The sequence below is a fragment of the Panthera uncia genome, chromosome A2 (assembly GCF_023721935.1).
Source record: "Panthera uncia isolate 11264 chromosome A2, Puncia_PCG_1.0, whole genome shotgun sequence".
Lineage (NCBI taxonomy): Eukaryota > Metazoa > Chordata > Mammalia > Carnivora > Felidae > Panthera > Panthera uncia.
This window is the reverse complement of record NC_064816.1, coordinates 25,230,905-25,246,335: the sequence shown is the minus strand read 5'-3', so window position 1 is coordinate 25,246,335 and position 15,431 is coordinate 25,230,905. Positions and strand designations below refer to the sequence as shown.

General features: G+C 41.4%; 1 protein-coding gene across 7 annotated transcripts in view; it reads right to left on the bottom strand.

Annotated features, from left to right (window-relative positions):
• PXK (PX domain containing serine/threonine kinase like) overlaps nucleotides 1-15,431 on the bottom strand; it is a 74,000-nt gene that overhangs the window by 43,820 nt on the left and 14,749 nt on the right. For 6 of the 7 annotated variants that reach the window (XM_049640821.1, XM_049640822.1, XM_049640815.1 and 3 more), the window contains exons 2-3: nucleotides 5,526-5,576; nucleotides 3,578-3,625 (exon numbers count right to left, since the gene is read on the bottom strand). In XM_049640821.1, the coding sequence (XP_049496778.1) occupies nucleotides 3,578-3,625; nucleotides 5,526-5,576 (99 nt within the window). Of the gene's footprint in view, nucleotides 1-3,577; nucleotides 3,626-5,525; nucleotides 5,577-15,431 lie in introns of those variants that run through there. The other variant, XM_049640820.1, reaches the window with a different exon arrangement.

Here is a 15,431-nt window from a genome sequence, read left to right as displayed (position 1 = left end):
CTCTCTCTCTGTGTCCCTCCCCTGCTTGTGCTCTATCTCTTTCAAAATAAATAAATAAATTTAGAATAAAAAGAAGGAAAGAAAGCCAGTGGAGAAGTCCCCAAAGTTCCATCCATAACACCTGCAGAGTGACAAGGCAAAGGGGGAATGATCACCAAAGTGAAGTCTAGAGCCCATAATCTGGCCCATAAGTAGAAACCTCCAAATTATATGACAAACTATGTGGCAATTTTAACAAAACTAGCTTTTGTCTGGAGGAGTGACCTTCAAACTTTGAATCTGTCAATTTCTCACTTTCAATATCAGATCTCAGTGGTCTGCAAATTGCCTTCAATCATATTCCAGTGAGTGTTCTAGGGAGTTCTGAGCTCTCAACAGACTCTTAACTTGTCCCAACACTCCCCCCTAACCCCCTCCACCGGGGAACACAGTAGAGTCTCTCCCTCTCCTATGTCAGCAGTGGGAAGTAAAATTCAAATCACAAAACATTTATGCTACCACAGACCTGAGAAGTCATCTGGTTCAACCCCTTGTTTCAAATGGGGACAGTGAGGATGGAGAGGGGAAATAACTGACCCAAGGTCTCCCTGCCATAAGGGGCAGAGTCTGGACTCCTTCCCAATCTGGGCTCAGTTCCCATCATTTCAATTCCTGCTCCTTTCCTTTATGTTGTTGTGTGTGGTTTCCCTAGATGGTTACTAATTTGATGTTGCCTTTAAAAGAAGCTAGTGAGGGGCACCTGAGTAGCTCAGTCAGTTAAGCATCCAGCTCTTGATTTCGACTCAGGTCATGATCTCACAGTTCATGAGTTGTGGCCCCGTGTTGGGCTCTGTGCTGACAGTGCAGAGCCTGCCTGGGATTCTCTCTCTCCCTCTCTCTCTCTGCCCCTCCCCTGTGCACTTGTGTGCTCTTTTTTAAAAAAAAATTTTTTAATGTTTATTTATTTTTGAGACAGAGAGAACGAGTGGAGGAGGGGCAAAGAGAGAGGGAGACACAGAATCTGAAACAGGCTCCAGGCTCAGAGCTGTCAGCACAGAACCTGATGTGGGGCTTGAACCCACCAACTGTGAGATCATGACCTGAGCTGAAGTTAGATGTTTAACCGACTGAGCCACCCAGGCACCTCCCTCTCTCTCTCTTTCAAAAATAAATAAACATTAAAAAAAAATAAGGTAGTGATTCTTCTTCACTATTACCACAAAATATGCTCACTATAAAAAGTTGGGGAAATGAAGCTTTTTTTAAATGTTTTGCTTATATAGCTTATATGAGCTTGTTTATAAAGAACTTGGAAAGTACAAAACAGTATAAAGAGCCAGAAAAAAAACATAAGCCATAATCCTGCCACCTGGGGATCACCATTGTTAATAGTTTGGCATATTTCCCTCCAATCGTTTTTTTCTAAACATTTCATGTAATTATATTATATTGCATGTATAATTTTACATCCTGTTTTTTTTTTCATTTTGGCATTTTTTCTATTGGAGTCAGACAACTCCACATATGTGTATTATATTTCTCTTTCTTCAGCAGGAACTCATTTATCCGTCAGAAGGGTAATCAGACACTAAAAATCACAGTCACAGTTTTATTCTGTGGTTTTGAGAGTCTTTTTGGTCTGTTTTATGAAGGTTGTTTTGAAATTATTTTCTTGCCAAAAAGCTGTGTGTACTTTCTTCTGTTTGTTTACTTGGATCTAGAAAAACCTCCCACTGAAATGATGTCTGGCCATATCCTGCCCAGCATAAGCCAACATCAATACATGTGGATATTTGCATTTGAAATAAAATGCACACTGAAAGTGCCTATTTTAAAAGGGAAAATTACACTGAAGCAAAAATAAAATTCTATTATATTAAAAAGGCCATCATTGAATAGTCATAGAGATTCAACCTTACATCCCCTAAGCAAGAACAAATATGAGATAAAACTCTTTCCTCCCATCCCCATTTTTGGGGGCTGGGCCTAGGCAATTTCAAGTTCAGAAACCTTCCTCCCATAAGACTTACTCCTGGCTGAATGACACTGTACGAAGATCACTGGGCAAAGGTTCACTTGTGCATTGTGGTGAAAACACACAGTAGGCCCAAAGTTGGCTCCCAGAAGCTCATGCCAGGGTGGAAATGTTGCATGGAAATGTCTAGAGAGACTTGTGGAGAAAATCCACTGTTGGAATACACTGCATTTCGGTGCCTCATCTACAGTGCCACCACAGACCCAACTTTTGTCTAAGTGGAAAGGCTATGCTATAAAAATCCATAAACCAATTAAACCCATCAATGAGTAGAATCTGATCTCTTCCAATATTTTATCTGGAGATTTAAATTGGTCATACTATAATTAAAATTTAAAAAGACAACATTTGGCAAATGCATAACCATCTGCCAATTACATAAAGGTCTGTAGACAACTCAGGCCAATTCTACCAGAGAGAAAGTTAAGCATTCATGTTTTCAGCAGGGCTGTAAATAATGGTAAAGTTTGGATACTACATTTGCTACTTTCCTTTTGAAGGAAAGGAAGCATTTTGCTCCCTGCCAGCCTGCAGTCTGACTGACTTTTGTGGGCAGGATCAGAGGTCACTCAGAATAATATGTGATGGCTCGTTCACCGATGAAGGGAGCAGTGCTTCACCTCCCAGCTGAGCTGGTCACAAGCCACGTGCTCTGGCTCAGATTTATATTACCAATCAAATCTGAGATATGACACAAGCCCAATGGTCTGCAGTAACCCACGGCACTTGAAGACCAATCTGCTGAATGGAGACACGAGTGCTATTGCCACTACTCACTACGGTGCTTAAGCCCCTCTAGGACCCTTCAAGCACATCTGTTTCCAGAAAAAGGCTCTGCAGCTCATTTCTCTGTCCATTATGGCCACCAAAGTGGGAACATTTAAACCAGAGGGATTTAGAAATATGTATTTAAGAGAAAAAAGTTACAGGGAACCTGGGTGGCTCAGTCAGTTGGTTAAGCATGTGACTCTTGGTTTCAGCTCAGGTCATGATCTCGTAGTTCATGGGATGGGGTCCCAAGTTCAGCTCTGCTCTGACAGCACAGAGCCTGCTTGGGATTTTCTCTCTCTCTCTCTCTCTCTCTCTCTCTCTGCACCTACCCTGCTCATGCTCTTTATCTCTCAAAATAAACATTTAAAAAAAAGAGAGAGAAAAAATTACATTGAAAAAGACTGAGTCTCTATTTACTGCTGAGTATTGATCTGCAACTGACTATGCAGCCTAGTTCAGTGGAGAGAGTCTGAGACAGTCCCAGCTCTAAGTGAACAAGTCCAGCAATTTAGTTAGTCATTCCCAATCTGTGCAAAGGAGATGATACACAGCATCCATGGCTGTGGTAAGGATGCAGTCTTCCATAAAGGTACTCACTTGCAAGGTGACTATCATAAATCACATGTTACCAAAGTTTATTTTTAGAGCCACACATCATCTGTTTAAAGTATAAGTCTATCTCCTCTGCCAGGGAAATTTACTGATTTCTTGTTCCTGATATTGTCATTTCCAACTAATTTCTAAGACAGCCCAAGCAATGAACGTGTGTCATTAGTGTTTTCAAATATTTACCTGCAAGCTGTTGTTCAGCAAATCAAAGTCACTGTATCTCCTCACAATCTGTAAGACAAGACAGTGGTGTTTTCATTTGGCAAAGACCATCTCTTTTCATTTCCTTATTTAATATTTACTGACATTCTAGAGCTCAGGCATTTGCACTAAGCGTAGGAGGGCTCATACCTGGTACTTAACTTGCTTAACTAGACAGGCCCAGAAAACAGACCCAGAGTTGGCCGGGTCATACAAAACTGGTTAATGCCAGCCAAACACACAAGATGCCAACAGGTAAGAGAGAATGATTTTGTTTTCAGAGTGAATAGTCCTTTCAATATCCTTCTCATTAACCAGGCATCTGGAAAGATGAATTAATGATTTACCCAAAAAAAGTTTTACTGAACATGAAATCAAAGTAAAAGGAAATGGATAGCTTTGAGGCCATTTCATCCTTGCCCTGGATAAAACTTCCCCCAGTTAAGATCCCACCATTCTAGAGACAGGACTGCATCTGCAGGCAGAGAGGCCATACCTCTCCCAGATTCTCCGCATTTCCCTCCCAGCAGATGTCCACCTTCCATTGTCTATACATTCTTTCTTAGTTCTGCTTGATGCCATTGATTGGGCCAGAATCAAATTCCACTAGTTCTTCAGGCTCTGGGCAAGGAAATTATTTTGCTTTTGAATGGTTTGACTTCAACTTTTATTGATGATTCTCAAATATTAGTGAGCAGAATTACCTGCTGATCATCTAGGACTCCACCCTCAGAGAATCTCTTGCAGTAGGTCCAGGGTGGGGCCCAAGAGTCTACATTTTTGTTAAGTATCCCAAGGATTCTAATGCATTGCATCTAGAAAACTGCCTCAAGGATTCATTCTTCTGGTAGGACAATGCTGTTGCCCTGCTTGTTGAATATACATCAGAGAGTTAAATACAAGGCCATCCCTGATAAATACAAAGGAGCAAAAGGTAGCACAGTGGTTAATCACAGAGAATATGCAAATCCCAACCCTGTTCTGTCACTGATCAGAGTGTGACCTTGGACTAGTTACTTACCTCTTGAATGCAAAATGGGGTAATACAATGGTATAGAACTGTTTTTAAAGGTTAGGTGAATCAATGTGCTTGAACCAGTGCCTAGAAGAAATGCTCACTAGATGTTAAATAGTGTAATTATTGAAACAAAAAGCATTTGAAATTTCAGGCAAAGGGGAAAGATCAAGTGTGGGCCACTGTGGTCCAAGACTGCTTAGGGTGAGAGAAAGTTCAAGCCTGACTCACAAGGTAAGATTTTTTTTGTAGATGAGAGAGGAGGAGGGTCATTATAATTACCTACTAGGCTGCACAGAAATGGCCCCTATACAGAAGTCAGCCACCCTCTGAAAGTCAACTGACATAGAAAGGACACCCGGATCTAGGTAGGAAGTTTTTTCTTTTCTTTCTGAGGCCACCCCTGAGGAGAGCAGACCCTGGGGCTGTAAGGTAACCCTCACCTACACACAGTGAGGGAACTGGCACTAGCATTTGCCCATGAGCGGACTTGGGAGTCCATGAAATGCAGTGTCCAAGCTGTACAATATCCAAGGTGCTATCTAGCCTTTCTACCTGATGGACTTAACTCTAACCTTCCCTACCCACACCATGGCTGCAGGGGAGGAGGTGTGAATTACTAAGAAAAAAACCAGGAATCTGCCTACTATCTATCTATCCTACTCTGGGCCAAACTGGGGAACAAATTCATAGATACTCTCTGTGGTAACATCATACACAAATTAAACCAAACAACTGGAAACAGAAAAGCCTTTTATATTATAATACCTATCTTAAAGCTGAAGTTTTATATCTAAAAGAAACAGGATTCATACTTAACCATGTTTTGGTTTTTCCAGATTTTTAGATGCCCCGAGTCAGACTTTTAAACATATAAACATTTTTCTAAAGACAAAAAAAAAAAAAAAAACTTACCTGCCAGCTGTTTTCTACAGAAATTCCTCTTTGCACCCGAATGATATATTCCTAAAAAAGAGGGGGGAAAGAGCCTCAGTTATAAAATACCCAAATCAGAGGATCAAAAATATAAGTGGAAATATCAGATAAAGTACACTTGAGAACAAAGAAAATTACTAGAGACAGAGAAGGATATTACATCAAGATAAAACAGTTATCCACCAGCAAGACATAGAAATCTTAAATGTGTATGTACCCAACGCCAGAATTAGTACAAACTGATGGAACTGAAAGAAGAAATAGACAAATCCATGATTATAGTTGGAAACTTCAATACCCCTCTCTCAGCAATTGATAGAACAATTAGAAAACCAGGAACAATATAGAACTCAACAACACCACAACAATACATCAAACCAGCAGATTTAACTAGCATTGTTGGACACTCCATCCAACAACAGCAGAATACACATTCTTTTCAAGAGGATATATAGATGGCAAATAAGTACGTGAAAAGATATTCAATATCACTAGTCATCAAGTAGATGCATATTAAGACCAGAATGAGATATTACCATACACCAACCAAAATGACTCAAACACACAAAAAATAATACCAAATGCTGACTAGGATCCAGAGAAAGTGGACCACACATGCATTGCCAGTGGGAATGTAAAATGGCACAGTCACTCTGGAACACAGTTTAGCAGTTTCTTGAAAGATTAAACGTGCAAATATCATATGACCAAGCAATTGTACTCCAGGGCATTTATCTGAGAGAAATGAACATTTGTGTTCATACAAAGATTGTACACGAAGGGTCAGAGCAGCTTTATTAGTAACAGTCCAAAATTAGAAAAAAAAAGTCAAATGTCCTTAAGCGGGAATGGTTAAACTTTGTTACATCTATATCATGGAAAACCACTTAGAAACAAAAAGGTGTGGTTCATACAACTTGGATGAACTGCCAGAGTTATGCTGAGTGAAAAAGCCAATCCCCAAAGATTATAAACTACATGACTCCATTTATATAACATTCATGAAATGACAAAATTATAGAAATGGGGAACAGATTAGTGGCTGCTAAGAGTTAAGGCTGGGGTAGTAGGGTGTGTGGAGGAGGGAAGCAGGTGTGGCTATAGAAAGTGAGGTGCTATGGTTTGAATGATTGTGTCCCCCCAAAATGATGGTATTAAGAGACAGGACCTGAGGAAAGTTCTTAGGTTGTGAGAGTGATGCCCTCATGAATGGGATTAGTGCCATATCAAGGAGGCTCCAGAAGGATTCTTTGCTCCTTCCATCATGAGGATACTTTGAGAAGGTGTCAGCTACGAACCAGGAAGAGGACCCTCACCAGAAGGCAACCACGCTGATATCAGACTTCCAACATCCAGAACTGTGAGAAATAAATTTCTGTAGTGTATAAGCCGCACTGTTCATAGTGTTTTGTTATAGTAGCCTGAACACACTAAGATATGAGAGATATTTAAATCGATATCTTGACTGTATCAATGTTAATGTACTGATTGCCATACTGTACTACAGTTTTATAACACATTACCATTGAAACAAATTGGGTAATGGATACATGGGATCTCTCTGCATTATTTCTTACAACTGCATGTAAATCCACAATTATCTAAAATAAAAAGTTTAACCTTAGGCATTCAAAACTAGCTGTGGTAGCAATCGGAAGACTAAGATCCAGGGGCACCTGGGTGGCTCAGTTGGTTAAGCATCTGACTCTTGATTTCAGCTCAGGGCTCAAGTCATGATCTCAAAGTTCATAGGTTCCTGCCCCACACTGGAGCCATGTTAGAGTGGAGCCTGCTAGGATTCTCTCTCTCCATCTCTCTCTGCCCCTCCCATGTGTGCTCTTTCTCTCTCAAAATAAATTTAAAAAAAGAAAAAAGAAGACTAAGATCTATGAGTTTCAGTGTTCAGAGTTTCCATTTTATATGCTTCGTCAGCTAGAGAAGGCCATGATTAAGAAAACAGGTGAAAGGTGGAATAGAGATGCAGTGATGGCATTCCAGGTCCAGTGACCCCCAGACCGGCCTGGTTATTAACATCTATCTCCCTGCTCCGGAGCAGGGAGAAGAGAGGGTATTAAAAATACACATTCCCAGGCTTTGCATCAGACATACTAAATCAGAATCTCTAGGCTAGAAACCTAGGAATTAGATGTTTTTACAGCCTCCCCAGTAATTCTTACTAATAAGTAAGCAGGAAACACAGACCTAGTCCAGCCTTCTGCTTATATACACAGGGAATCATGATGAAGGTATAGATTAAATCATATAAAGAATGTTAACATTTTTTCCTCAAATATTCAGAATCATTTTAATATCCTTGGATGGTATGATTTACTTGTAGTCACTACTCAACAAATGCTTATCAACACAGTATTCGGTAAATCCTTTCTACCAAATTAATTTTCATTTAAATAGGTTATTTAGAAAACAAAGCCAAGTAAGCATTGTTAACCTGGTAAGTGGATTTTAAGACAGATCATATTACACTATCATTCATTTCCATTCTGTTTATTTAGCAAAGGTTGATGAAGTTCACATAGCAGAAATTCCTGTCTTCTCAGGAATATATAAAAGATGGTAATTCAACAATATCCACTCAATTATGAGTGAATTAACTGTGTATCTGGAATCTATGTTTAGCTGGTTTCATGTGGGGATATAAAATAAATGTTTTAAGAGTTATTTGTGTGGTGTGACAAATCTCTTAAGCAACATGCTAATGCAATTATTTCTGAATACATAAAGAGAAAATGCTGAAACCATATGACATTCTTACATTTTGGGGATCAATCCTTTAGCTTGGAAATTTTCATTTTTTCCAGAATTGTCTTACTGGCAAATTTTCTGAGCTTTTAACATTCTTAGAGTAAAGTTGAAATTAGCACATATAACTGAATACTTCCAAACAACTACATCATAGGCAAGCTCTTTTCAGGTCTAAAATTGAGGGAAAATGTTAATTCTCAAAAATACTTCTAACATTTATTATTTCACTATGATTTACCAGAGGAATAATAGTAATTTTAAAAATTCCAGTTCAATGTTGGGCACTTGGTAGGTGCTAAGTAAACACCGATGTCTTGCTTTATATTCTTTGAGTTTGAGGTTCAGACCTGCGCTTTACAAAGATGTTGCTGCCAGTTGCAAACATCAACTAAGCACCCACAGTGTTCCAGTGCCTGTGCTTCTTCCATGCTGGGGTGTAAGTCTGAACAAGGAACATACAGTTCTGGGGTGTCTGGATGGCTCAGCTGGTTAAGTGTCTGACTTCAGCTCAGCTCATGATCTCAGTTTATGAGTTCGAGCCCCCCATTGGGCTCTCTGCTGACAGCACATAGCCAGCTTCAGATCCTTTGTCACCCTCTCTCTCTGTGCCCCTCCCCAGCTTGTGCTCTCTATCTCAAAAATAAATGAACATTAAAAAAATAATTAATAAATGTTAAAAAAAAAAAAGAAATGTACAGTTTGACCCCATTTCTTGCTTTCTTCTTCTTCTAAGATCCCGTTTGTCAGCAATCTCCACACCCAACATGGAGATAGATCAAACTCACAAACCCAAGATCACATGCTCCAACATGTGTTGGAGGGTCACATGCTCCAACAACCAAGCCAGCCTCGCGCCCCTCCATTCCTTCCTTCTGAAGAAACACAATTTAGATTTTTTTTTAAACTTGTCTCTAAATATGTGACAAGTGTATCTTGTCTCTAAATACGTGTCTCAAAATACTTGATTTTGGGGTCAGGAGCTTGAGACCTACACTGAGGGTAGAGTTACTTAAAAAGTAGAGTAGAATAAAATAGAATAGAATAGAATAGAATAGAATAGAATAGAATAGAATAGAACAAATAAAATTCAGAATTTCCTGAACATATATTTGTGCCAGAATAGGTTATATACCATTCAACTGGCAAACATCTTCCTATTGTACTCCTTTATATATGTTCCCTGCCCTTTATTCCTCTTCCCTCTCCCTCAAATTGACAGTAACAATTATGTCTTCTAGTCTTCCATGTGCCTTTTTTTTTTTTCTTAAGTTTATTTGTTTATTTTTGAGAAAGAGAATGTGAGCTCAGGCTAATAGTATCCTCGCTAAGGTATTCCTGAAGCCTCTTTACTGATACTCTATAAATTTGTCTATTATTGTGATTAAGATTACTATATTGTCTTTAAAAAAAACTTGTTTACAAAATGGCACATAATAATGATTGGAAAAGCATTTGGCAGAAGGGAAGCAGTAACTAAAAGATAATGCCTGGGTCATGGTGTCAGACTGTGGTAGCCAAAATGATATCCTCATTAATGTTCCTGCCAAGACATTCTTTATATTTAGGTCCGTGATCTCCAAAGAAGGTGATTCTTCTGACTCAAATGACATTTAGCAATGTCTAGGGACATCTTTAGTTGTCGCAGGGGATGGGGGAGTGCTACTAGCAACCAATAGATAGAGGTCAGAGATGCTACTAAACACCTACAACGTACAGGACAGCCTACTCCCACCCCCACACCCACTCCCACCCAAGGACTACCTGGCCCCAAATGTCAATAGTGCCAAGATTGAGAAGCCTGGATTCAGGTGTATTGATAAACCAGTAATCCCAGTCCATGAAGGCCTGGGATGCAGGATGGTGCTAGGGTTACTTCTGCCATCATCTGCCCTTGGCCATAGCCCCTGGTCCACTGGTACTTCACATACAACACCATTTGTAATACACACATGTCCACCTAGAGTTTGCTTAGTTACTGGCAGCCTCAAAGCACACCCATTGTGTAAAAACACATTAAGGCACATTCAGGTTCCACTGTAGCCCCCAGGTCCCACCTGCCATGTGGTAATAGATACAGAAAGACAGTGGGTGGGGTGCCTGGATGCTCAGTCAGTTAAGCAGCCGACTTTGGCTCAGGTCATGATCTCGCGGTCCATGGGTTCGAGCCCCACGTCGGGCTCTGTGCTGACAGCTCAGAGCCCGGAGCCTGTTTCAGATTCTGTGTCTCCCTCTCTCTGACCCTCCCCTGTTCATGCTCTGTCTCTCCCTGTCTCAAAAATAAATAAAACGTTAAAAAAAAAATTTTTTTTAAAGAAAGACAGTGGGCAATATAAGGTGATTTTGCTCAGTATATATGTGTATATATGTATATATATATATATGTATATATGTATGTATATATATGTATACATATATATGTATGTATATATATATGTATATATATATGTGTGTGTGTGTATATGTATATATATATCCATATTTTTTTAAAGTAAATTGTAGCCCCCGTCTGGGGCTCGATCTCACAACCCCAAGATCAAGAGTTGCTCTACTGACTGAGCCAGCCAGGTGCCTCTGCTCAGAAATATTTTTATTCCACTTCAGTGAAACAAGGTGGTCCCTAACTACAAAACATTTGAATTTTTTTAGCTTGCCTGGTACCACCATCCACTTGACCAAAAGGAAGTACTTTCACCTCAAATCTCCAATTTGTAAACTAAACACAGCACAGCTGTCCACTGACTGCTTGCAACCAAGCTGTAGCTCTTATTAAAGCAGAGAGGAGAGTGCCCTGGAGACTAATAGAAACCCAACATTTGAAGTCAGGCCTCCTCCTCCCGAGCTGGAGTCAGCAGCCCAGAATCTTCCAGTGAATCATTCCCATCTTTACCACCGTCTCCAATGTGGAACGGAAACTGCAGCATGTATAAAAGAGACAATAAACCGCCAAGGCCCATCAGGCAACAAAGGGAGAGCTAGGAGCTGCGGGGTGCGGCCCTGAGTCACACAGATCTCGGCCTGCCACCAAACCCTGCCATCTGCTGCCACTTCCCCCAAAGGGCCCTCTTCTTGCCCCTCCTCACAATACCACACCCTTTATCTTGGCGGGGCAGGGTGGCTACCTTGTCAAGCCCTGGCATGTGAGCATTGCGCTGGTCAGTGTGGTCTGGTGTGAAGTTCTTCAAACTGGAAAGGCATCAGGACCACGTAATTTCTGACTTAGGTGAGGTTAGAGAAGAGAGATGTAACAAAATGAGGACCGATCTGGTTCTAGGAACCTTGCTAAGCCCCTTATTCCATACTTCTCATTCCATCCTCACAGCTGCCTAGAGGGGAGATCTCAGTCCAGCTCAGCAAATTAAGCGAGCTGTCCAAGGTCGCACAACTAGGAAGCAGCTGACTGGGAGTGTGACCCAAATACCTGATTCCCAAGACCTTCCAACCTGCCAGGCACGGCCAGCAGTGCTCAATGACCTGGGGGGGGGGGGGCTGAGTTTTTCCTGTAGCCCTGAAAGATGGGCGTCCTCACTAATTTGTGGAACTCAGGTGGTTCATTTCTAGTAATGTCGATCTGTTGACTCCTATCCTGAGGGGGGCAGGGGCAGGGTTGGGGCTGTTGGTTCCACAACTGTTGATTAACGCTTCCTACATAGGCCATTTTCCAAGCAAGCATCCCCACTGGCATTTTGTTTTCTGAGTTCCCAAAAAAGTATTGAAGATTTCCCTGCACAATAGCTGATATCCAAAGATGCCTTGGTTGGATGACATTTTAGGAAACACTGAGGAGGAAAACTTATTTTGAATCTGTCTGGCCCCAAATGACCTTACTGAGACTATAAACACAGTTCATTTTGAAAAAAAAAAAAAAAAATGTGTTAAAGGAGCTAAAACCAAAACTTCAGCAAACCTTCAAACCAGATTAACCCAGTTAATTCTTCTCCTTTCCCTTTTGGCATAGATAAACAGGTTTACTCAGAGACTCAAAGTACAGAGAGACAAAGGCAGCTGTTTGGAGGTATTTTACATGTCAGTGTCCCCACATCACTATATCTAAAACAGAGGGTCCCAACCCTGCTTGCTGCATTCTAAAATCACCTAGAGAACTTACACATTTTTTTTTTTTTTTAGAGAGAGAGAGCACAGCATTAGGGGAGAGGGAGAGAGGGAGGGAGGAAAAGAGGGAGGGAGGGAAAGAGAGAGAGAAAGAGAGAAAATCTCAAGCAGGCTCCTTGGGATCATGACCTGAGCTGCAATCAAGAGTTGGACACTCAACCAAGACACCCAGGCACCCCAAATCACCTAGAGAACTTAAACAAACAAACAAACAAAAAACCATACCCATGGTTCAGCCCTACCTCCCAGAGACTCTAATTTAGCTTCTCTGAGAGGAAGCACAGGCATTAGTAGGGCCTAAAAGTTCCCGGGTGATTGTAATGTGCAGCCAGGGGTGAGAACCATGGTTCTAAAACTTCTTAAATAGGAAGCAGCTTCACACTGCAAAAATAAAAACCCTCTCAAGAGAGGAAGGAAACTAACGAACCAAGCACCCACCAAACCTCACAGCCTCCTCTATCCCCACCCTCCTCGCCTCTTCAAGGGTACAGTATGTACCTAACTTGAGCCCTGCGGGGGTCCCCACACTGGGCCCTGTAGTGGTAGAACCATCGAACCATCTGGCGATGGCCCTTTGAAGCAAGTAAGGAAGAACCATTACCCTCACTTTGCAGCTGGGGGCAATGAGTCTCTGAAGGGATAAATGCCTTGACTAGAAAGTTATAGATCTGGGATAGGAGGCCAGGTCTCCACTACCCACTAGCCATATCACTCCTCTGTATTCATCCCCAAATCCGCTTCCTCCTGGCACTTTCCCTTCAAAGGAAGGCCCGCAAAGAATGCTGAGCACATGTGAGCTCGCTAAACATCCAACACTGTCCTTTCCCTGCTCGGGAACCTTTCAGGCTCCACTGGCCATAGAATAAAACCCAACTTCTTAGCCTAGCTTCCATGTTCTGCTATCACCTAACCACAGTGTCCTAACCTGTTCCATCTACTCAAACCTTCCTCTACTCAGTCAGACTCTGGGTACCCTAAACACTCCTTATCTACTCCCCTCTTCGCAGGTCAACACCTGGGAAGGCTGGCTGTTTAATCACATTACTGCTATTTTTGTCCTATATCTACCTGTGTCTGGGGAAGGCGGGTAGGTGGGGGTGGGGGGGAGGATCTCTCCAACTGAATTAAATTCTTCAAGGGCTAGGATCACACATTTCTTTGTATTGCAAACAGCACCCACCACAAGGTCAGGCCAATAAGAAGTGCAGCAAATACCAGTTGGTGGGCATTTGTTAACTGATTGCTCCTTTGGGAAGGAAGAAGCATGCTGCTCTTTTTCAAGTGCATGTACATCGAGGAAAAGTCAAAGAGCATGCTCAAGAAAATCTCCATGCGGCTGCGGGTATGGGCAAATAGGTGAAGGGGATTAAGACTTCCAGTTATAAGTCACAAAGATGAAAAGTACAGTACAGAGACTATAGTCAATAACAGTATAATAACATCGTATGATGACTATGCTTTACATGATAAGCACTAAGTAACGTATAGACAAGTTGGATCACTATGTTGTACCCTTGCAACTAATATACCATTATATGTCAACTATCCTTAAATAATAAAAAAGAAAAATATTTTTAAAAAAGAAAGTCTCTGTGGATCTCCCAAGCCCTGATTTATTATCCCTTCAGTGGACTCAATATTCAACCCCATGGTATCACACAGCACAACAGCTGCAGCTCATGGGCAGAGGGCAACATCACCCTGAAGGGACAGCGAGGTTTCTGGGGAAATTCTCAGTTGCAGGACTTCTGCTCAGCTCACCAGCTACCTGCCTGGCTGCTTACAATTCTTAATATTTCACTTAGAATTAATGATTACTCCTTACTCTGCTAAGTATTATTTATTGTTTCATTTGTAGATTTCCAGTGCTGAAATGTACCTTTGTTTTATTATATAATGTGCAAAACCTGCCCCAAAACAAATGAAAGCATTAGGGTTTTTAAAGGCATTTGATGAATCTCCACTATCTTAACCTAAATTTGTGCAGGTGAGTGAAGCCAACTGTATCTCCTTTTCAACCAAGTGAAATAAACTTCATTTAAAATCTAACTGAATCGGGGCACCAGGGTGGGTCAGTCAGTTAGACATCCGACTCTTGATTTCAGCTCAAGTCACAATCTCAGTTTGTGAGATGGAGCCCCATGTTGGGCTCTGCGCTGAGAGTGCACAGCCTACCTGGGACTCTCTCTCTCTGCCCCTCCCCAACTTGCGCGTGTGAGCGCGCACTCTCTAAGTAAGTAAGTAAGTAAATAAATAAATAAATAAATCTAACTGAATCATAGAACTGTGCGCTTTACCTTTATGCAAAACAAGTTCTCCGGTTTCTATTCTGTGTTCACAGAAGGGACAAGGAACACATCATAAACTTGCTTTGATGCCTGCAGTGAGAGCCACCACCTTATTTAGCATATGTTTCTCCCTTCTCCAGGCCTTTTGAAGTCCATGGTCTCCTCTGCGGGACAGTCTCCTGCCCAGCCAGGGGAGCTGCTCGCCACACCCAACTTCAAAGACAGCTGATGTTCCAGCAAGGAGAAACACTGCAAAGAAGCACTCAAAAATCCTTTTGGCCTCAGACATGACTACAGAATGGATACATTTTAAACAGCAGCTCCTATACCATTCTATAGTACAATGACCCTTAAATGGCACCAAAGCAAATTTACATAATTTGCTAAAATGGGAACCCATGAATTCCATCTTAAGTCAAAGCAAAGGGGAAAAAAACTCAAAAATCCAGGGCTCAATTAAGTAGTAATTAAAAATGAAATATGACCTTCAGTAATCCTCACATTTCTTGGGCCGACGCCCTAAAAGTGTAGAAACAGATGCAGTGAACATAACCTCAGAGAACTAATCACCACATATTTCACTGGCTAGAAAAGACAGAAAACACGCAAACTCTGATCTGGTTGGAAATAATGATTTTAATGTGGGCTCTGGTATCCGAGGGAGGCCCCCTCCTCAACCTTCACGCCCTAAGCTGGTAACGACCCGAGTACTTGCTCGGAGTGA